At 40.2% G+C, this 22,600-nt stretch overlaps 1 protein-coding gene across 2 annotated transcripts in view; it reads right to left on the bottom strand.

Moving 5' to 3' along the window:
- Nucleotides 1-22,600, bottom strand: part of runx3 (RUNX family transcription factor 3) — a 53,177-nt gene that overhangs the window by 16,968 nt on the left and 13,609 nt on the right. For both annotated transcript variants that reach the window (XM_055038249.1, XM_055038248.1), the window contains 3 exons: nucleotides 13,746-13,987; nucleotides 12,991-13,147; nucleotides 11,589-11,693 (listed from right to left, as the gene is read on the bottom strand). In XM_055038249.1, the coding sequence (XP_054894224.1) occupies nucleotides 11,589-11,693; nucleotides 12,991-13,147; nucleotides 13,746-13,987 (504 nt within the window). The remainder of the gene's footprint in view (nucleotides 1-11,588; nucleotides 11,694-12,990; nucleotides 13,148-13,745; nucleotides 13,988-22,600) is intronic.

Raw genomic sequence — 22,600 nt, 5'->3', positions numbered from 1 at the left:
ATTATGAACTGGATATAATTTAAATACAATCAGATCTACAATTTAAAGTGCAGGATTCTTCTTCAATGCTTGTGCTGTTTGTGAATCCATTGAAAGGTATTTATTAGCCACTTTTATTAGCACCCCAGAATAATTAAAGAGCTGCTTCCTTTCCCATTTCAAAATAAAAGTCTCAAATATAGATAGGCTTGAAACATGCAGCTTTATATCTGAGACTCATTAACTGCTTGCAATTATGGGATGTTATATTTGTCTCAAAAGTTAAAGCTGCAAGTTGGAAAATAATAGGCTTTGGTAATTGAATTGTTAAATATATGTAGTTAAAAGCTAAATGAAAATATTCTCGAAGAAAGATTGTTCTGTGCTAAATGCAACCCTGATTTAATGAGACACAAACTGTAAAGTGCAAGTAATTGTTTTTTATCCTTCACTCCTAAAGTCTAATAAGGTTTGGAATTACACTTTCAGCTTCCTTACTGTGTTTCCAGAAAGTGCCATTATTTCACCAGCCAACAGCAATTAGGTGTTGCTTTATGAGACAAACTTCACTTTGACGGGAAATGTCAAGTTATTTTAATATTGCAAGAACTAATACCAACGCTAATTTTTAATGCCTGAATGATTCATAGGTCAGAAGTGAGTACCTTAGCTACACGCTTAATTAAAACTAACCACAAGCACATCATTGCCATAAAAAAACTAAACAAAAATGACAATAAGAAAGGCTTTCAAGTCCAGAGTGTGAGAGTGTCTGGCTCCATGGAGAAAATACATGTTAAACGATCCACAATGAGCGAGAATCTAGCAGTGACAACTCCAGGATGTTTGTTTTTTTTCACATGTTCTGATCAGCAGTAACCTTGAACTTAACAAGTCTGAGAAAAATTCAGTTATGACTAATCTGCTGGAGCAGAAACTGCTGTTTTTCTGCTGTTGTAAAGCAGCTTGATTTCCTGAACATTATGACACCAACTCAGCCGCTGCACCACTTTGGTCTTTGCCGTTACTCAGGAACACCACCCCCGTCTTTGTGCACTCTGGGATATCTCTTTATTCAGACGCTTTCCAGTCGGTCTGTCTTCTCTTTAAACTGCAGTGGAAGGAATGGAGGTTGGTGTTTTCTGTCTCTGACACACAGAGACCACTGTCGACTCCAGACCAGAGTACTGCCAGCCTATGGGTAGCAGCCCTCCAAATATAGCCCCTATATGTGTCCTTGCGTAGTTATTAAGAGATTTACACCACCTCAAACGGCTGAGGTCAGGGAAATGATACATCCCATTGCTCTCTGGCTGGAAAGAAAAAGCAGATGCCGCAGAGGGGAAAAAATATATAATTGGTCAGTTTTTCTGTTTCCAGTGGTGGTCTGAGATGAATTGGCTCTTTAGAGATGAAAGTAATCATTCAACCGCACACAAATGCGCGCGCACACACACACACACACACACACACACACACACACTCGAGCTGCAGATCCCGTGGCCTGGTTCCAGCTGGCAGGGACACACACGCACAAACTCATACGCTGCATGTGGCGACAGTGTTCACAGCTTCCAGCAGGGGGGGTTTAGTTTGATATGTGTGTGTGCTTTTTTATTTTTTTCAGGAGTGGGAATTTTAGATGCATCATTAGAACAAGGCCTGGAGCCCATTAACCCAGGACCCACAGTTACTGTTAACACCACTAATCAACTGATAGGCAGATAAAAACTGTCTTTTCCTCTGTTTTCTATCCTCTTTTCTTTCTTTGCTTGGATAAAATTAACATTTTATTTACAGATTTTTTTTTCTGAATAGTTCTATGACAAGAGTATTTATTTTTCTTTCCCCTAGTCATAATGGGGATAGCAATCGTGGAACGGCAGTTGTCCAAGAAGATTCAGTGTTGGTCTCTTGGCTGAGAAATTTCTCTGATCAGTTTACATGAGCAAACTCTTTGTCTCTTGCACACCTGCTACAAGTCCATCTGAAACAGTTAGAATATCATCTAAAAGTTGATTGTTTTTTTATCAGCTGTAAAAGTGAAACCCATATAGAATCGTTACTTAGTGTTTTTTTATTATTATTATGACTTCCAACTAAAGAAAACCTGGTATTCAAGAAGCTGGTTCTTAATGAAGAGCTTCTTCAGTGCATTGTGGAAATGTTAAATTGAAGGAAAAACTATGGCACACAAAGATGCACAAACTACAGCCTGCTTTACAGAAACATTATCAATCATGGAGAACAGTAACAGTGTCCCAGCAGGCTATAAAGTACAACCAACATAAGGATGGTGAGCCACCAAAGGTCATTTGTAAATAATCTGGCTGATCACAATGCTGTACCTTTCAGCACTGGAAGGCAACAGTGTCACAAAAAAGGTGAACAACCAACAGGGACAATTGAAGCGGTGGAAGCAAACTGTGGAGTAAAAGCTGCAGCTTAAATCAACTTCTTGATACCTTAGCAGATCCAACACCGTAAAGGCAAACTGCAGTTGCAAGATTGTTTCCATAACTAATAAAAAAAAACAAGCCTCAACTAAGTTTACAGTGAGCAGATATTTCTGTAGCGCAATTACATTTATTATTTTTTTATATTTAAATTTAAAAACCGACACGTTCTGTAATTGAGACAATTATCAAAATTATTAGAAGAAAATTCCTGAACTATTTTTGTTTGTAAAATAATTTATATAACATAGAAAAACTTCGTTTCTTTTTTGATGACTTTCTAGTTCACTGAGATGCAATGAAATAAAAATGTTGTACTCTGGTGCGAAGAAAACAAAAGAAAGTAAAACCTCTTAATGTACAACATGTATCATGTTAAGGCGTTCACCCTTTAGCCTGATTGGTTCTGTATTCATGCGCAGCTCGTGGTTTGACCACCTGCGTTTGACTTAGACTCTGTGGGGCCGAGGGCCAGAGGGGGGCTCCACAGCAGCCCCATTTCAGAGAGGGGGGAGTTTTCGTGGTCAGATGAATATTTAATGTGTCAGGGTGCACTTAGTAGAGAATGTCCTAGTTCTTTTTTTTCTATCTATGATATCATAACCACAAGATAGAGCTGAGAGATGGGAGCCAATGCACATATGAGGCCTAAACAGCAGCTCAATATGCATCCAGCGTCGAAAATGGATGCTGGAGGTTGTAGATTTACTAGCCTCCTCTCAGGGTAGTGGTCGCATCAACTGAAAGCATTATGGAAGTCTATGAAGAATAAATAAAATGCTTGATATAAAATGTCTGGTATTAAGGATGCACTGAGAGGCAGTGGCTGAGTGTTGAAGAACTGGGTGTGCCGTTCCCTTCCCTGCTTTGTTTTGTGTGTGAATTGTTTTTTTCTTTTTTTTATTTCCTGATAGTTTCGCATAATTGCTGCAGACTAGCGTGACAAGTTGTTTGACACTTTCTCTCCAGGCCTTTGAAGCGCATGAAGGCAGGAAAAGTGAAAGTATGGTAAAGTTGTTTTTCTTTTTACCATACTCTTAAGCGGGGGAGCAGGCAAGACCACATGAACGGTAAAATCCACCCCGGCCTTCCTCCACAAAGCCCATATCAGCTCGACACAGAGACCGTTTGCTCAGTGAGGTGACTGCCAGGGCTTGAACATGAAACCACATCTAAATGATGGCCCAGCCTGATGTGTTTCCTCTCTTCATTTATTCCTTTTTCAACTTCTCCTCCTGTGTCTCCATTTAAATAAACAATGAAAACTCACTCCTTGAAGACACACAGTACAACATGACCTCTCCACACTATCTGTGCAGCAAAGGGCAAGGAGTGCTTTGGCTCGAAACCAAACCTTCACAGAATTTATTTGTAGTATAAATATTTGCATCGACTGTATAAATGGACTTGATGCATGCATCAAACATAGTGAAAACTTTGCCTGGACTGCATTGTCTTGCATGGTTGCCACAGAGTTACAAGTAAAAAGGTTATAAATGGTGAAAAATGCACTTTTATTTGAGAAAAAAATGCACAAAAATAGCATTGATCCTCACTTGTAGGTCATATAAGCTTGGATGTGTTGTTTGCGCTAAAAGCTTGAGAAAAGAAAAAAACGCAAGCTGCATCCTTATCTTGCTTCTGAAAGCAGTCAGCTCGATGTGGAGCGACAGTTGAACACATTCAGCGCTGGGGCCTACTTGCCTGTCTGCAAACTTCCGTTTGCCCTCAACAGACGCTGAGGACGTTTCAACATCTGTTGAGCAAAGCAGTGCACACCTGTCTTCCTCTTCCTCCTCTCTAGCGGACCTGAACGCCCCCCTCGAGCTCTTGCTCCCACCGCGCTGCTTTCCGCCACCCTTTTTTCTTCTACTTCCCTTTTTACCTCTATTCCAGGCACTTTGCTAACAAAGCATCTCTGCGGTGGCGGCATGTTTGGCACTCCGCTTGCCAAGGCCACCAATCACACCACTGAGTATTTACAGTGGGGCAAATCAAAGTTCTTGTTTTGAGGCAGACCCTGAGGGATGTGGGTTTTACCCTTGGTTGGTGATTGTGGCTGTCTCGTCTGGGCCAAATTGAGTCAATGCTCGCCACATACAGACATCTCCCTGCTTTAAAATAATTTACATAACTCCTAACGCTTTCAATATGAACGCATGAAACGGCAGTGCTGTTATCACAGATGAAATGTGGGAAGCAATTTTTTCTTTTTCTCACAAACGGGAATAGAAAATCTCTGGACTTGGTTGCAAATAGGGGTTTAATGGAAACGCGGTTTGGGCTTTCTGAAGTTATCTGTAGCTCATCCTGTACGACCACAGCTCGGATCTGCTCCCTCAGGCAGATGCATCACAATCTCTGGGGACATAAGCAGTGTGAAAAATCCCCCTCGCAGGCCTGAAAACAAGTCGCTCACAGCGGAAGTTGCTACATGAGACTGTTTGAGCAAAGAGCACAGCCTTCCTTTTCTGATAAGGGGGGATAAAGTGCTTTTTGTGTCAGTGTGTGGGGGACAGAAGCAGTGACGGGCCTATAAAAAAAAAAAAAGACACGTACGGGCAGGCTGGATGGGGTGCAGGGATGCCAGAATAGGAGCCAATGCACCCGGATTCTTTAACAATACAGCAAAGCCCGTAGCAAGTTGAGAGCAATCATTCCTCCTTTGTTCTTTATGTGTGTGTGGATGTGTGTGTGTGTTTAACTGTCTTGTTTTGGAAGGCAGGCGTGTTGGGGGGTGATAGAAATGGGGCTGTTTTTCAGCCCTCTTGGCTCCTTGCCTGCAGACGTTGCTGTTTCCCCGCTGCTGCTGCTGTTTTGGCCTTGTCGAACACAGAAGGCCTCTTTGGCTTCACTGACAGCTCAAATTAAAGCAGTAAACTGCTGCTAGTTTGTTATTTTAGCTCTAATGGTGAATGAGGTTGTTGTGAATGTGTGTGTGTGTGTGTGTCTGTGTTGGTTTTTGCATGTTTTCAGGTTGCTCTAAGCAGCACCTTGCTCTAAGCAGCAAGACCTTTCTCACAGCTCTTGCAGAGCTGTGAGATGTATGTGACAGCAAACTGCTTGCTGTCACATACATCAATGCAACGCCAGCAGATGTGTCAAACAGCTTCATGTTCACACCTCCATGCACACCAGATCGCACACAATAAAGTGCAGCGACTAATGCATTGGCTCTCAACAAACACACAGCTCGCACAAAATTCCACTGAACTGACAACTGATATTCCAGGTGAGTCACGGTACATGTGAGAGATGTAAATGTATTAATTTTCCAATGCGCTCGCTTCACCTTCAGCTCTTTCTCTGAATTCACCGGACTGTTTGAGGGCCAGAGCTGCAGGTGTGAGCTTACAAAACTGAGCTAAGTTTTTCTGCAGCAATTTCCATCAAGGCTTTGCTCTGTGCTTGCCACCAGGACTGCATCCCTCTCCACTTTTGGAACCTCGCTGTACCTATTATTTGCTCGCTGTTCCTAACTATTCAGGTCTGAAGAAGTAAATATCCAAACCGCAGGGTGGTGGTACGCTTCGTCTTTCCCAGCAACCAACAGGTGCTTCATTCCCTCCAGCCGCCCCCGCAGCACCGTCCAACCATTTAATGTAATAATGTAATAATGTAGCAGTCTAGAAAGATGGACTATTTATTTTTCTAAATACAGATCAGAACTTTTACTGAATTACAGCTGAAGGGTGGCAATGGCCCCCTCCTGTAAGAGTCAGTGTAAATAAGGAAGAATGAGCGCACACAGAGTGGGCATTTTAGTTCCCCTGGTAGGTGAGTAAACAGGAAAGACGCTTGGCTGGTGAGTTTAGAGGAGAGCCAGGCTTCTCATCTGATTCTCAGAAAACGCCTGGTTGCATCATCAGAGAAAAAAAAAACACCGTCTGAGTCCTCTGTAAATTATTTGGTAATTTCTACTAAGTGCTAATCCCCTGTGTGGCGTCAGCAAAAATAATGTGGAAATTTTAAGCAGCCTGAAGCTGTTTTGCATGCGTCTTTGAAAGTCATCAGCTGGCCCGAGGAGGTGGCATTTAGCTGTTTCTTTTTAAAACATCAAACAATGTTCCTCTTTTTCTCCTGTTTTTTGCAGTGACAGGACACCATTTTTTTTGTAGTAAGAACCGCAAGAAGATTAACAAAGCTATGTAACAATCTGTCTTATGGAGCGTTGGCTTCAAAGCGTTTAGGATGGTTAAGGTGGCAAGAGGAGTTAACAAGCTTCCATATTTCTGTCTAAACATCTATAAATAAATTCATCAGAATTATTGATGCACTAATAAATTGATTTGCGGACCAGTTTTGGCTGACTCTGCTTTAAAAAAATAAACTTATTCTGAGGGTTATGTCAATTCAAAAAAAATTGCCAGATTTTTTATTTGTAGAGATTATAGGCTTAAGCACAACAATAAATAATAGGAATTTACAAAATTATTCCCTAATCTTTGGCTGACTTTAATTAAATTAAAAAATCTGATTTTTTTCTTTTTAATTTCAGAATTTGCACTGCTGACCTACAGTCGGATTCAATTAAGAAAAAATGGTCAGATTTCGATCTATGGGCAATTTATTGGTCTGGCTCTAATCATAGCACACATGCTCTCATGTCTGCCTTTATATCTGTAGCAGAGGAGAAAAATAAACAATGGCTTGACATCCTGCATTACCGCTGGAGGGAGACGCTCATCTGTGCCCCCCATCACAAGCCTCAAAACCTCAGAATGTGGTGAATGTCTTAGCCTGAAATATTAAAAAAACACACACCACTGCATTCCAGTGGATTTATCATAAGGCCAATATTTGCTCTACATCTAATCACTAAGACTATGCATGATTTGTCGGCAGTGACCCAAGGGGAGGAAACATGCCACAGCCTCTAGTCACTGTCGACGCAACAGAGGTTAATTTTTACCTATTAACTTTAAGAGTACAATAAAACTGCTGCTCTTCTATTGTCATGTGTTTGAAATGACACTTAATCAGACTGTCTTAATGACTGAATGTGAAATTAGGTGGTGACGGATTTGATTCTTAGGACTTCTGGCTTTGGTGCCTTGTAGATTACAGATGTTGAGGAAAGCAACCAGAGTCTCACACGCTGCTGTTTCCCCCACCCCTCCCCTGGCACTGATACACCTGTAGGCCTTTCTTTCAAAGACTCTCATCTCCATTTTCAAACATCAAAGTTGCCTTTGAGAGCAATTGGGACTGAGGGTGAGCCCTTTCATGTGATTTGTGGAGCATGGGCGTGGCGCTGTATAGTAAGAGGGGGTGGTGATTACCTTTTTTCTTCTTCTTCTTCTTTTTTTTTTTTTTAAAGAGATGCACCTGGCAGGTGCATGAGTCTGAGCACCCGCACTCGCAAATGCATCAACATGCATGCTGTCTTTTTGTTTACTTTGCAGAGAGACTGCAATATCACAGGAAAAATAGTACAGCAAATGTCATTGTTTGGCTATTTGCATACTTTGTACAGTCTGTGTGCCAAATGCAAATAGACTCAACCCGCCAACTCGAACATGCTCACCCCCCACCACCACGCCGAGGCCTTCTCCCACGCCCATCATTCTCCTGTAGGAGCTGAGCGAACACACCCAAGCAAGCAAACAGGAGCGAGAAAACACGGTGGTAGTCGTGTGCTTTTTGGTGGCGGGGGGTCCCTTTGGGGTTACGACGTGTTTCGCCTTATCTTGATGCAAGCAGGTGTTGAGCTCTCTGTGCAGGGATATCGTTTCTATGAAACAAGCTGCCACTTCAACCTCACTGAATTGAAACAGTCTGAATTGATAAGAAAATGTCAGTTTTCAGATATGACTGTAAATACACTGTTTATTTTTTGTTTCTTTCACATGTAACTGAAAATAAAAAGGGTCGAAAGCTATTTATAAAAACGAGAAACAATCGGAAACAGTTTTTCATAGCCAATTATAAGAAGTAGGCAAAGAAAACACTATTTTTACTCAAAAGAAAATTGATGTTATGATCTAAATCAACTACTCAATCTATTTTGACATAGTAAATTATTTGTTTTTTTTGTTCCATCTGCTGTCCCATTGAGATCTGAAATCTTTTTCAAAAGGCAACTTTGCCAAAGGAAGCAAAAATAATACGACTGATCAAAATAAAATGGAGAGTAGTAGAATACATAGTAAACAGAGAAAATGGAGTGACAACTTTTTAGGCACAATGACAATTCTTCTTTGCTACATGTTTCAAGATGCTCTTAAAATCACTTATTGAAGTGAAATGTTGTTTTGTTGTTGTTTTTTATATATTTCTTACATGAAAATGGACATCTGTATTTAACAGCTGTTTTACCAAAGTCTGAAGAGCAAATACTAACAGCCACTGACAGAAAACCAGGGTACAGAACTTTATAAATCCTCGCATTTATTTATTTTTTTACCTCTTAAATTAGATCCTCAACCCCTGTAGACAAGTTGTGAATACAATTTCTAAATGTCATTTCACAAGTTCAAAATATCCTAAGCTCAGTAGATGCAGAGCTGTAAACAACTCTTCCCCTGTCGGTAAATAGGTGAGAGATGATGTCATGTTGAAGCAGTGTGAGAAAAACTTCAGAAGTCAATATTGCTCCTGGAACCGGCTTTACACAGAAATTATTTCTAATATATTTTTTCTCTCATGTTCATTTGCTGCATGTCATTCCTTGCTGTTGTCATTGGCAGTTATGAGCACTGTTTCCAGTTTAAGCACAGCTAAAGGATGATAGTAGTGTGTGACAAAGCTAAAGAAGTGTGTGTGCGTATGTGTGTGTGGTGAGGGGTGCTGTTATAATGACGAATGCCGGATGCATGATGAGGAAATCAGCAGCAAAGACGACAAAAATACTTAGCGGAGTATACTTTCTGTTCTGGGGCAGAACTTGTCTCTATGTGTTTGTATCTGTGTGTGTCTAGGCATGTGGAGCTCCTTCAGTGTACACAAGTGTGCCTAGACGATATGTGTGTCTAACCTACTGCTCAGGTGTTTTCAGAAGGCATGTCATTCTTTGTTTCATGGCCCCAGGCAAGCCACCGTTGCAGTCTTGTCCATCAGGTTCTCCCGACTGGATCAGCAAACATTAATTAAAACATCCTCCCCCTCGGTGCTCGCTCCGCTGCCGCAGCTCGGCTGGTTACCATGCAAATGTAGAGGGGCCCTGCCTGCGCAAACAGCCTTCCAAAGCCTTGAGCACGACGGCCCTGCTGCCTGAGCAGAAGCCTCAGCCTTTCTGCACGGCACTTTGTGTGGCGTCATAAACCAAAAGCAGATCAAAGCTGTTTGGGAGTACAAAGCTGTCCCCAAAAGGATGCAATTAATAATAAAAAAAAAATCCTGGTAGTTTTATGGTGCCTGTCTGCTTTGTTCAATAGTAGCGATGTAAGACGGTTTCTTGTGGTTAAAGAAGAATGTGATTATTTTTATGGTCCTAATAACGTCTGAAAGGCAGTGAGTGTTCCTGTACTTTGACTCTGCCGCAACATGACTCTGAGAATGTGTTCCTTGTTTAAAATATGAGAGCTCCTTTATATCATCTCGTGCAATTTCTATTTCAAGGCTACAAAGTCTCAAATGCAGTAAAGTGGGCCGAAATGTCATCTCAGCCCCGGATCTGAAAGCTCATTCAGCCAACATAATGGACAATATTAATATGCTATATTTGCTTGTTTTGTCAGCTGTTTAAATTGCTTTGATGATGATGATGCAGGGATGATTAGATGTGTTGTTTCCATTGAGGTTTTAATGTTTCCTCCATTATCAGGTGATTAAGCTCATGAAGTTCTGTGTTGTAAATATAAAAATTATATTCATTTAAATCATCTTCAGCAGAAGTTTATTTTTTGCTGCTTCTGTGAATTCAGCTCGGTGTAAAAGCGGTTTTTAATGGAGCCTTAAATTCCTCCTGGCCTATATTAAACAGTGTCACTTTATAGCACCGAGCGCCAGAGTAAAAGTAGCTCGGAGCCGGAGCCGAAACGTGTCGACAGACAGACGGGAGACAACTTTAATGCGAGCAGTTATTTCAAACCAGAGACTGCACATCAGAACACATTTATGCACAGACACACGCGTCTTTGGAGAACTTTTTTCTTTCTGTTCTACAGCAGAAATTGAAACCATGCACACATATAGTGTCTATTATGCAGTTAGTGTTCTGCATTATACCTCTGCAAATAGCATCCAGCATGGCAATGGGGCTTGAGGGGTGGATGAGAGGGGCTCCTATCCCCTCTCGTGTGGCACTGCTGCGCTCTGTTTTGACTGGGTTAAATCCACCCTGTTCCAGTATCCACCTCCACACAAACCACAGCAATCCATTTGTTCGGAGAAACCTTTAGCGGCACATTAAACACGCTCCCTTCATAGATGCCATCATAAAAAGACACCCGTCTTGTCTAAATTTGAGCCGTACAACACATTTATGCACGTACAGTTCTCCCCTGAAGCGATGGATGCATCTGATTAACATTAAGCTCCTCCATCCCCTTCGCATTGGCTGCTTTTACCCCACATGTGAAACGCAGCTGCATGTGGGTAAGCAAGGGTGCTAACAGCTTCAGAACGCAGTGGGAAGTGCCCCTTGCCTGCCCTGCGTTAAATCAACGAGCCACTTATGTGGTCAGGCAGGTAGGACCCCACTGACCAGCACTGAGAGAAAGGCGAGGAGGAGCGGAGCCACCTGTGGCTTGGAGTTACGCTCAGCTCCTCTTAGTGGTCTTTGGTTTTCGGCTTAATGTGCTGCAGTTTCCTCTGACTGGACCTTTCCAGTGATCCTCACACACACACTCACGCACTCACACACCTGCACTGCTCTTCTACTGAGAACAATAAGCTGCACTACCTTCATCCTCCAGAGACTCCATTCCTAACCACACCTTTTAACCAAAACCTTAATTTTACCTTAACCCCAAAACCAACTCTGGTGAAAAACTGGATTTCTGCACTCATGAGTAGTTACACACCTACGCATGGACACGTATCAACCTTGTTCTGAGTTTGTTTTTTTTTCAATTGCACAGCAGTCATGCATTTCTCTTATGGTAAACAGATACTGACACCCACACATGCTCTGTGCAGCAGCCGCATCTCACCGCAGTGCATGCCAGATTTGTGATGTGTGTGTGACGACGTCTGTGTGCACAGACTTACTGCGTGGCTCCCGGGGTCCGTCCACGGTGACTTTGATGGCACGGTGATAGGTGGCCACCTGCGGCGGTCCGGTGAACACTGTGATGGTCAGAGTGAAGCTCTTTCCTGCAGCAAAACCACATTACATTCATGATGATGGATCACTCATCATCAGTTAGAATGAGACACTAGACACAACTATCCCTCATTTTGAAAATCAAACAATTGAATTTGAATCTGTTTGACTTTTTTTTTTAGTTGGTTTGAGCTGATTATATTTTAGAAACCTGATTAAATCAGATTAATAAGTAACTGAATATTTTTTTGAGACCTTAAAATCAGTTCTCCTGAGAGAAATAAAAAAAAACACATATCTTTGACAATTTTGCCATGTAAACATAATTTTGATTACTGTCAGAATGCCTTCCAGATTTCTCCCAAAGAGCTTACAGCAACAGAATATTGTTGGCTAAATCTTGTCAGCATTTGAATCAAAGCAGTAGCAGAATAAAAAGAGGGCTCGGGTGGCAGGGGGGGAGGACCACCGCCATGAAACTGCTACTTCCCACTCTGACCAGTCAGTTTCATATGCATGTAGAGGAATTTCTAAATATTTTTAGAAATGTCAGAGAGAAGGAGAACTCCTTATCTTAAAAACAGAGTGTGAGAGGATTGCAGAAACTTTTTCAAAGAAGAAATTCAATATGTACTGTATAACTGGTTCTGTTTGTATTATTTAGTTTTGTTTGCAGCCTATCGATTAAACATGAATAGCGTTTTTTTTTATATATTTGATGAGTGGGGCAAATAAAATACAAAAAGTGCTTTGATAATTAAAGAAATGCTTCTTCCACTCAGTGACATTCAAACTTTTGAATAATGTTTTATGTGAAGACAGTTTGTTGTTTGTGCCTTAATACTGAGAGGTTTTGATTTGCTTGATAGGGCACAAAAATTACAGTCAGCAGGCCTGCGTTTTAACCACAACATCCTGCACTCGGGCCTTGATGTGTGAATTTCTGCACAAAAATTAAACCCAGCACGGATGATAAAACTGGACTTAAAGGGTGGAATCAGCGGGTAAAAAAAGTGAGCTCACCTCTATTACAGACAAGTTGCATCCGCGTATCAGGCCGTGATATTTGATCATAAGAATGGACACCAGAGTGAAATTTATCCAGGCCAGAATGGCCCATAAAACTAACGCAATTTATTTTTTTTATTAAAATGCTGATAAAGACTTTCTTATACGCTGAAGGAATGAGTGTACACAAACACGGAAATAAGATTGTGATCTATTAGTTTCCTGAGTAGAAACTTTGTCATCGTCTAATTGTTGCAAGAAGGCCCTGAATGCATCTGTGAGAACGCGTGTGTGTTTGCGTGTGTGTGTGAAAGAGAGAGAGAGAAAGTTTTGACTCACCTCGTCCGCTCCTGCCCACGAAGCGGAGGTCGTTGAAGCGGGCCACTTGGTTCTTCATCACCGCGGAGGCGTTCCGCAGCTCGGCCGAGTAATTCTCATCGTTCCCGGCCATGACGGTGACCAGCGTCCCGTCGGGAACGTCGCCGAGCGCAACGACCTGCGCACGGGAGGAAAAGCAGGTGGTCACTGCGGGTCACCAGGAATAATAATAATAATAATAAAAGAAAATCTCCATAGGGTTTCGCGTAAAAACCACATCCGGTTGTAGCCTACTAGAATTCACACCAATTTTCTTTTACATTTTTCCCAATGTATAAGGGTATAAAATGAGATGTACTAATAACACACAGCAGGATGAATCCACCGCTGACATCCAGTTTAATGTTTATGTCAACATCTTGATTTGCATGGTGACCATTCTATCTCTATCCGGCTATTTATTCCCAGATGTCTCTTCATTTGGATAATATATTTTTAGAAAACGATGAATAAAATTATGCAAAATGGATAAAAACGAAGCTTTTCTGCTTCTTGGTTTCACATTTCCGACCTCAAATTCTCGCTCCAAATTGTAATGCCTCTCTGACTGCGTCTTAATAATTTCATTTTTAGCTCGAATAAAGTTCAGTGTGAATTCATAAGCAATTAATTTCCTATGCACAGATCAGACCATCTCTGTCATTACAGTCGGAAAAATAAAGCTGTGCGTTATTAAAATGCGAAATAGTTAGTTGTTTAGAAACCACCAATCTTGCCTTGAAAGCCACGGGAAGCGTCTTGTTGCACCGCCAGTGCGACGGCAGCACGGAGCAGAGGAAGTTGGGGCTGTCGGTCCGCACGAGCTCTCCGGCGTGGTCCGCCAGGACGTCCACGACGTTCCTGTTGTCTGGCCGCGTCCTCAGGGGCCCCGGGGTGGCCATGGGCCCGTTGCCGTCTCCGATCTTACTGCAGGGGAAGGACGTGGAGGGCGGTGTGAACCGTCTTGTGGTGGGCGGCTCTACGGGAATATGCATCACAACAGCTTGGGTCAGCGCCACCTGACTGGGGTTGTGTCAAAGTCTCTGGAGGACAGGCAAACTCAGGTTATTGGGGGAGTTTGTGTCTCTCTTTCTGCTCCAGACGCTGCTGGTCTCAAAGGATGGAGGCGAAGGGGGCGAAAAAAAAAAAGTTCCACTGACTGAATAAAAAAATATATAATAATGAAACTAAACTCTGCTGATTGTGGCGTTAGATCAGCAACCCACAATGTGTCATCATGAAGAACGTCCAAGTTGTATATATGTATCTATCAAGCTGACGCTGTCCAAGCTCTGCGCAGGGTTAGACTTTTCTATCTGCGCTCGGATCTACCGCACACTTGAATACTTTCAGCCGCGTGTAAACAATACATCAACGCCACAGAGCACTCTAACTCTCAGTTAAAACACCAAAATAAGGAAAAATCCCCTTAAATATATTTTTTGTAACAAAACGATAATCCAGCCACGATAAATGTAAAAGTTGGAGTCCAGCTCAGCGGTTGTCGCAACTTCTAAATGCTTTAAAAATGTCACCATAAAACTACCAACACCGCTGAGCAAAAGAGAGAGAAAAAATATCTATCTACTTGAATGTCCTGAACTCGAATAAAAGCAATCAAACTGCAGCAGTCCTTTGTTCGTGCGTAAAAGTAATTTTCCCGATTGGATCTGCGAGATCCTGAAATAAAAAGGAACGGTTCCCCGTCGCTCCAGCTGGATTTCCTTTCAAAGTTATCCTTTATGGGGCGCAAAGCAGGAGACTTGTGGCTGAGCAGACTGCAGAGTGCCGCGATATTACTTTTACACAACTCATTTCAGCTTTTGGTGACTGGGTTCAGCCAATGAGGGCGCTGGGTTGGGCTTTTGCGCACCAATCAAAGCGCGTCGCTTCTTCTCCGGATCTGCCCCGTTGTCACATACTACACCGGCTCAATTATTGATACATATCTGCTCTTCTCCGTGAGCTGCAAACTACATGCAGTTTGCAGCTCACCTCTAAAAGCGTTTTCTTATAAGAAAATTGTTTTCTTGTAAGTCCGGAATTATTAGAGTTCAGATTTTTAAGCACAGCTGATAATGTAAAGCAATAAGATAAATGTGATGCACATAACATTTGGTTTGACTTAACGGTGTTAAAATTCTATCAGATTTAGAATGAAACCTTTTCAATCTATGTATTAAAAATCGAGTCCACTCAACGCAACTGCTGCGACGGGAAAACCAAACATTTAATTGAATATCTTAAACTTTGTTCTCTTCACGTTGATTTATTTCATCCCAAGTTACTGACCTTTTTTTTTTTTAGTATTATTATTTGATCTGTTTGTCACGTATTTAGAAAAACTCTCACAGACCTGTGGTTTTAATTTCACTAACTCATCTTGAAAAGCCATCAGCCATGTCTGGCGGCTCCATTGCTTCTCCAAGTAAATAAAAACTTTCATAAAGCAAAATTAGGGTTTCGGGCAGATTCTTATCGCGTTAATTACCTGGTCTGAATTGAATATGGAAAATTAAAACACGCGTGCAATAGTCTCTTAATTGCCCCCACATCAAACACGCAGCCCATTTATAATTGCATGTGTCAGTGTGCGCCCGAGGCTCAAATTATTAGTAACTCCAAAAGTTGCATGAAATGACGGCACACCATGCAAAACTTAGAGGCCATACGTCCTTCTGACACTAGTTGGCGCGTTTGCCTTTTCAATCGCTGTCAGCTCGACCAGTCGGAGGCACATATTTCACACTTACTGAGGCACAGAGAGGAGGGCAACCTTTATCTGCCTGCGAGAGAGTCGGAAATCTGAAATGTTTTAGACTCAACTCTGAAAGTGAAGCATACTTTAAGGTGTTTTTCATGCCGAAGAAGCATTTTTCATCACTTCATAAGGTTATATTTGACTTATATACTTCTGCTTGTTTTTTTTTTGTTTGTTTGTTTTTTTGTTGGAAGTTTTAAATATCATTACAGCTTTTAAAATAATGCCTACCGTGCGTTAAAATGAATGAAATGAAAATTTGATATGATGAGTTTTTGTCCACAAAGAAGCCGAAGTTGGCCATTTCTACTCAAATAATCAGTATCGTTTGTACTATTTGACTGTAAGCTCTAGAAATTGTTATTGTGGATCTAAATGGTCAGTATTAATTTGGTAAATATTGGACGGCGAAATTAATTATTTAGTTATTTCAAATTCTCATTAATTTTTCCCCCCATTAATGATTATCTAATCATCCGTCTTGCTTATCTTGATCCCAGATTTAAATTTTTTATTAATAAATAAAAATCATCCGAACATGTTTTTAAGCGCATCTATGCTTTGCATCAGACGGTGTGTCATTAAGAGGGCGAGTTGTCGTCGTGCTCACGCGCGTTTTGCGCGTGCGTGGTGGCTTTTAAGTTGTTTACTTGCAGGAGAATAAATTAAGTGGCGAGAAGAGACGCCAGAAGAGGCTTTAAAATGTCTTTAATCACCCGTTAGTCATCATCAGAGGTACAGCGTGATTGGATATGGGGGGGAATTAATTAAAATAAAAAATTAGGTAATTTTGAGATTAAGTTTTACTGTAAAGAAATCAGTCGTTCAAGTTCAACTAATTGATTAAAGGTAGGGTTTTCTGTCAAAACAGACAGAAAATGAAGTAGGCTACAATACACATGTTATTTTAGTTGATTAAATTCATTTAGTATTAAGAAAACATCTTTTTCTTTCTACATTGGTTATTGCTGCAATATAGTAATGCAATAAAAAAAAAACTTTAAAAAAAAATCTCTTAAAATCTACAAATTTGCTTATGTGGAAAAATGACCTAAAAGCTGCCTGACCGACAGGATTGCCCTTCAGACTGATTTTAATGAGTGACCAGATGGTGGCCCCTTAGAGGTGAGACACCAAAACCAACGTCAGAAAATAATTTCAGCTTTATGTGACAGAAATAAGAAATTTAGGTTTCATTTCAAAAAGAAAAAAAAAACCAAGAAGATCTAAATGTGACAGCTTTGTTACATTTTTTTATTTTCTTCTAAACAACCTGGTACTCTCACTAAACATTTTGTATTGCTGAAAATGTGTCAATATACGTGAGCGTGTGATACAATTATTGTCTTAATTTCTGACATATCTGGTCCTTCTGTCAGTGGAAAATTTAAAATGCAAACAAATTTGCTGGCATAAAATTGCTTTAAAATCAATACCAAATGTTTTAATCACATAGTTTTATCATGTTGTCATATTATTAAAACTTTGCTCTTTTCTCTTTGATCCTCATTTGAGCCTGTTGACTGTTATAAATTAATACGTCACCTAAGAAACATACATGAAAGTATACAGGTACAAAAGCACATTATCTTAAATTATTTCAAGCCACTGACCCTTCCTTGATGGTCCTACTGCTAAATGATTATAAAAATGTGATTTTGAGGAACATGACAAAATACTTGAAACGATTCTGAATCAGAAAAAGGAAAATAAAATGTTATAGAATATCAAAAATCAGAAATTTCCCTCAGTTCCAGGTCACTTTGTCAGTTCATATCTGTGGTATCCACAAGGGAAGTTTTGAGGAGAAAATGGCTGCTCTGATATATTCAGTGTGGTGCCACACAAAGATTGCTGACTTGCCTCCTCTTGCAAAACTTTCTGAAGCGTTCCCTGCAATCAGGGATCAAATCTGATACCATTAATCTTAAAAAAATACAAAAAAAAAAAAAAAAAAGCATAATGTCCATTCAGATCACCTATCATACAGCATCTATTTCAGGTTCAACTGGGAAAGTGACAATGCTGCTGATATTTTAGTCGTCCTCCTGCCGTAGTTCATTATTAATACGTGACCGCATGCTCCAGCTTCACCACACTCAGCCGTAATGTGCGCTCCGGGCGCCTGTCACATTTAGACCTCCGCATTTCGGCACGCAGTTTCTACGGTTTCAGCCGCACAGGCATTGAGGACGGAGCCCGCCGTGCCCCTGAACGATTTTTAATGATCCGAGTGGGCTGAGCCTGAAATCAAGACAAGAACTCCTGGAGGACATGTGAAACCCCCGGACCCACCTCAAAAATAGGCCGGGGCATATAGGTTACTTGCCATTAAAAGAATAAAGGGGAAAACGGAGCCTTCAGTTGCAAATGACAGTGTTGTTAGCATCATTGTTAACAAGTGGTTACAATGTGAAAACTTGTCTTTAAGACGTTCTCTCCATTTGAATTTTCCAGCTAAGTAAAAAACAGAGCTTGCTGTATCAGAAAATTGATTAACTATCGGAAAGATCAGCTAAAAATGTCTTCTTTTTAGTAATATGAACTAAAGATCTAATTTTGGAGTTCTTGCATTGACGTTTCCATCATTATTCCTCTTTAAAGCCGACAAAAACCCCACATACTTTGTTTTTTTGTGTAATGAGTCAGAATGTAAAGACTAATATGACTGTGATCACCCATAGCAGAGAAACCAGTGAAAGCCTTTGGGGTCTGCAATATATACCTGCCTATAAATGCCACCCACACAGCTTTCAGCGCCACTTAAAAGTCACTTTGAAGCCGGGGATAGTCTGAGATACATGAAGCTGCTTTCAAAGTTTCTTGTTTTTCACTGAATTTGATCTATTAGCTTGTGTAAACTCCCAGGCTATTTTCAGTTCGGACGTGGCACACATAAGCCTTTTGGAGGGGTAGTTATTCATTTGGAAAAAAAAGGGGGCTAGAGGTAGGGAGAGGGGGGCAATTAGAAATAGTTTGAGGTTCGGCGATGACATAAGACAAAGATTTCTATCTTTAGAGAAGCTGTGGCGCTCACACATTTCTGTACATTCACAAATTACAGGGCGAGCTTTGGCCCTCAACCCACCGAATGCATTCCTTCCGAAAAGTGTCTGCTCGAGTTTCAGCCGGGGGTTTCTCTTCAGTGGAAATATGAGTGTTCTGAATGAACGACTCCTATGAAATGGAGTTTTATTCCTCTCGGATTAAATTAGCTCTTCTTTTGGGGCTTGAGGTATTTTTTTTCTCCATGAATGATGAATTCTGTGGTGGCTGTGGAACGTCGGGCTTGTTTACCCTTCCCTCCTATTTTTTCTCTTTTTTGTTGAAACGCAGTTCGCTGTGAAGTGGACTTTTTTTCTGCTTGATATGACAAGAGTGTCTGTGATTAGACTCCCCAAGCATGATGTAAGTCACCAAAAGTCATTTGTGCCAGTCTCCTCAAAGCCAAATCATATTCTAGCGTCAGAGTGTTTATATACACAAGTATATGGAGAAACTTTTAAACAACACTGAGTGGGTACAGACTGTTTGGGTTTTGGGTCTTTCGCTGCTCTGATGGCTGATTCTTCCTCAAATTTTGATTACACAACGTGTCAGCACATCACAATTGGCGGTCATTTTTGTCCATTTTGATGTTCAGACAAGAAAATAGGAAACACATTGAGCAATTTTGATCATACAAATTTGTATGTTTCTTTTTTGTCCACCGAGGTCGTCTGTGTTAGTTTTAATGATGGCAGGAATGCATCTGTGTACTCAAATGTCTGCAGTTTTTCTCATGGAGCTTTGCTTTGTACATCCAATAACTCATAAATAAGAGTGTCAGGCCCCTAATTTCAGATCCTTGAAGGCACCGAGAGCGTATTTTATCCAGGCGAAAATGAACAGAGTGGTGACATTTCCAAACCCAGCACCTAATTACTATGTAAGCGTGATGAGCTGAGATGCAGCGGTCACTGGAGGAGACAATGAGCACATTCATCTCATACATCTTTAATATTCTGCTTGCATTTTAGAAAAAAAGGTGCAGAGCAGAGGGCTTATTAAATTTGTCTGAAACAACTGAGCGTCATAATGGCTACTAAGGGAAAACTCCAAAAGGTTTTTATTTCTGTCTGCTGAATGTAAACGGGCTTCTTAAAGAGATTTTCAGACATGTGATGCATGTAGCTGCCTGACACATCCTTAATCCTCCAGAGCAATCTAAATATATTTACTCAAGTACCACATTTAATTAGTAATTCCTTTTATTTTCATACTGTGAAGTAAAAAAAAAATATTATTTTATGTTTAACATTTAATTTTATACATTAGACAAAGTATTTTTCAAGTTATAATTTTTAAATCAAGAGGATCTTTGATGCCATATCAAAGTGACAGCTGCACTTTAAAATTATCTTATGGCTTCACTTAAATAAGAATTAAGATCATATAAGTAAATTAGTTGAGATATGTAAAGAAAATCAAATATACAGACTTATTAAAATGTGAAAACAATTATTTAAAGTGTTTCCAATTTTTTTTAGGCTAATTTTATTTCTGGAATTAAATTCAAGATCGCATATTTACTGTTTTGACCACAACTTTAGCCTTAAAGTTCCTGCACAACAAAAAAAGTTAATTCAAAACTGTAGTTGGTGTCAGTTGTCAAATGAGTAGAGAAGCAAACAGATAAGACAGTTCAATATTTTAGGCAACGTTATTGTACTGCTTTTGTTTTAAACCCCCATCGTGATTCGAACATCTTGGGAACTTTTATCAGGCTGTCATTATGACTGTATCCTCTGCAACGTTGCAGCATTGTCAATAAAGGTCAAGTTTTGCATCTTTAAAGGTTAAAGGTTAAAAAACTCTTCTGGAAGAAATTTATATCTGCTCTTAAAGTTACCTGTTTTTAGAGAACATTGGATGCAGATGTTCCCTTAATTTTCTTTAGACGATAAACAAAAAATGGAATAAATTTGTAGTAAAAAGGGGCTGCTAGAAAGCAGAACAAAACTTTGTGAAATGAAAATTTATCAGATGCTATGCTGATGTTTTATTGTACTACCAGACATCAGAATACAATTATCACAACTGTATTCAGCACCAGATGTTTGCTGGGGAAAACTTAAACAAGCTTGAAGCAATTTGTAAACCAGTAGAATTGACCTTTAGTTACAGTGAGCAAACACACATTATGTTTTGACAATCAAAACGTGCTGAAATTATTACATGAGGATGAAATAATCCTGCAACATTTTAAAAGTTGCAGCTTTTAACATAAAACTTCTAGTAAAAATAATGAATTCCAAAAGCAAACTTTAAGCCATCCAGTAAAGTGCTGTTTGAAGAAGCACTGTTAGCATTACATGATGATTTTAGTTTCAGAAATTTTATGTATGTAAGGGTTCAGATGACTCTGGGAAGACTGCTGACGTAACAGTAGCTCAGCAGACAGTCGTTGAGGGTAAGTCACAGAAAAAACTTCACTGAAATAATTCTATGATTCCAAGCATGTTAATAATGGAAAGTTGAGTCAAAGAAAAAAGTGCTACATAAAAAGGTGCACAAGGAACATGCTGTTTTGTAATATTTACATTTTCTGTAAAAACAACATTTTGGGCAGAAACAAATGCTTCAGTTACATATCTGTTTTTGGAGTGGATCTATATCACACATGGATTCACATTTTGATCTGAATTGCTGAAAGAAGTTAACTTTTTTATGATATTCTGATTTATCCACCAGCAGTTGGGTGTTCATGCAAGTTCCTTTCAAACACAAAACTTTGAAACCGAGATGCTTTTTTTCATTTCATAGGAATTGTCTGCATTTTAAATTTTTCATGTGCTTCATATTATCTAATGGGCCAAAATAAGCAGGGATTTTTAATAGCCAGCGTTCAAAGTCAGCATTCATTTAGATATTACAGTACCTTAATGCATACTGTTTAAATATGTTACAAGAAAGTAAAGTTTATTGTTAAACTAAATCATTAATTTGAGATTTTTCAACACTGCTACTTAAATATTTTATATTTATATGTTTTGTGCAGACAGATCTTTAACATAGTGTGTTTTAATATTTAACATATTTTACCTCAGAGCAACTTGCACCTAGTGATATTGAACTTATAATTCAAAAATCAATTAGAATCCCTTTACATATTATTTCTACTTTACATGGTACTTTGAAGGAGTTTTATTTTTTTAATACTTGCACGCCTTCAATTATTTTTTTTTACTCCACTGTTTCCTGAATTCAAATCCAGTTTGGGTATCAAAACATACTTGTGTGACCAATCTCTTTTCAACACCAAAGTTTCAGGACCTGTTCATTCTGGGCAAAGATTTTGAGGCAGCCTGGTCAGTTCACTGAAACCAGGATTTGAATGGGGCCAGACCCTCTCCCTGTCCTGACAGCCGCAGTTCAATAAGACCCTCCACACCCTGAGCAGCCGGGGGTTGGGTGGTGGGGGTAACTCCCCGTAGACCTCAGTGTCACGCTCGCCCCGCCCTCACATCATCCATCGGGTACACTCACCCAACGATGACAGTGAGCTGCCTGTGATGTGGTTTGCAGGCCTGTTTATTCTTTTGGAAACCCACTAAAAGTAGAACTGGATGGTAAGCTCACCAAAAGGCCCCAGTGCCTATTATAGGAGCACTTTGGGTTGAGTTTTGATCTGGTGGGTTTGTAAATAGGGCCCTGCCTTGCTGCGGGGCACCACTTTTTGGCTATATTGTTTAGTGTGACCTGAAGGAAAGTTTCTGATGCTCATCATGATTTGTAACCTGGAACCAAATTAATGTAACGTGTGGCATTTAGCATTGTGTATGCCATGAG

This window comes from Poeciliopsis prolifica, unplaced genomic scaffold (genome assembly GCF_027474105.1).
Source record: "Poeciliopsis prolifica strain line A6 unplaced genomic scaffold, Auburn_PproV2 SCAFFOLD013, whole genome shotgun sequence".
NCBI classification, from domain to species: Eukaryota; Metazoa; Chordata; class Actinopteri; order Cyprinodontiformes; family Poeciliidae; genus Poeciliopsis; species Poeciliopsis prolifica.
Note: the sequence above shows the minus strand (reverse complement) of the source record. Positions and strands in the feature narration are given on the sequence as shown.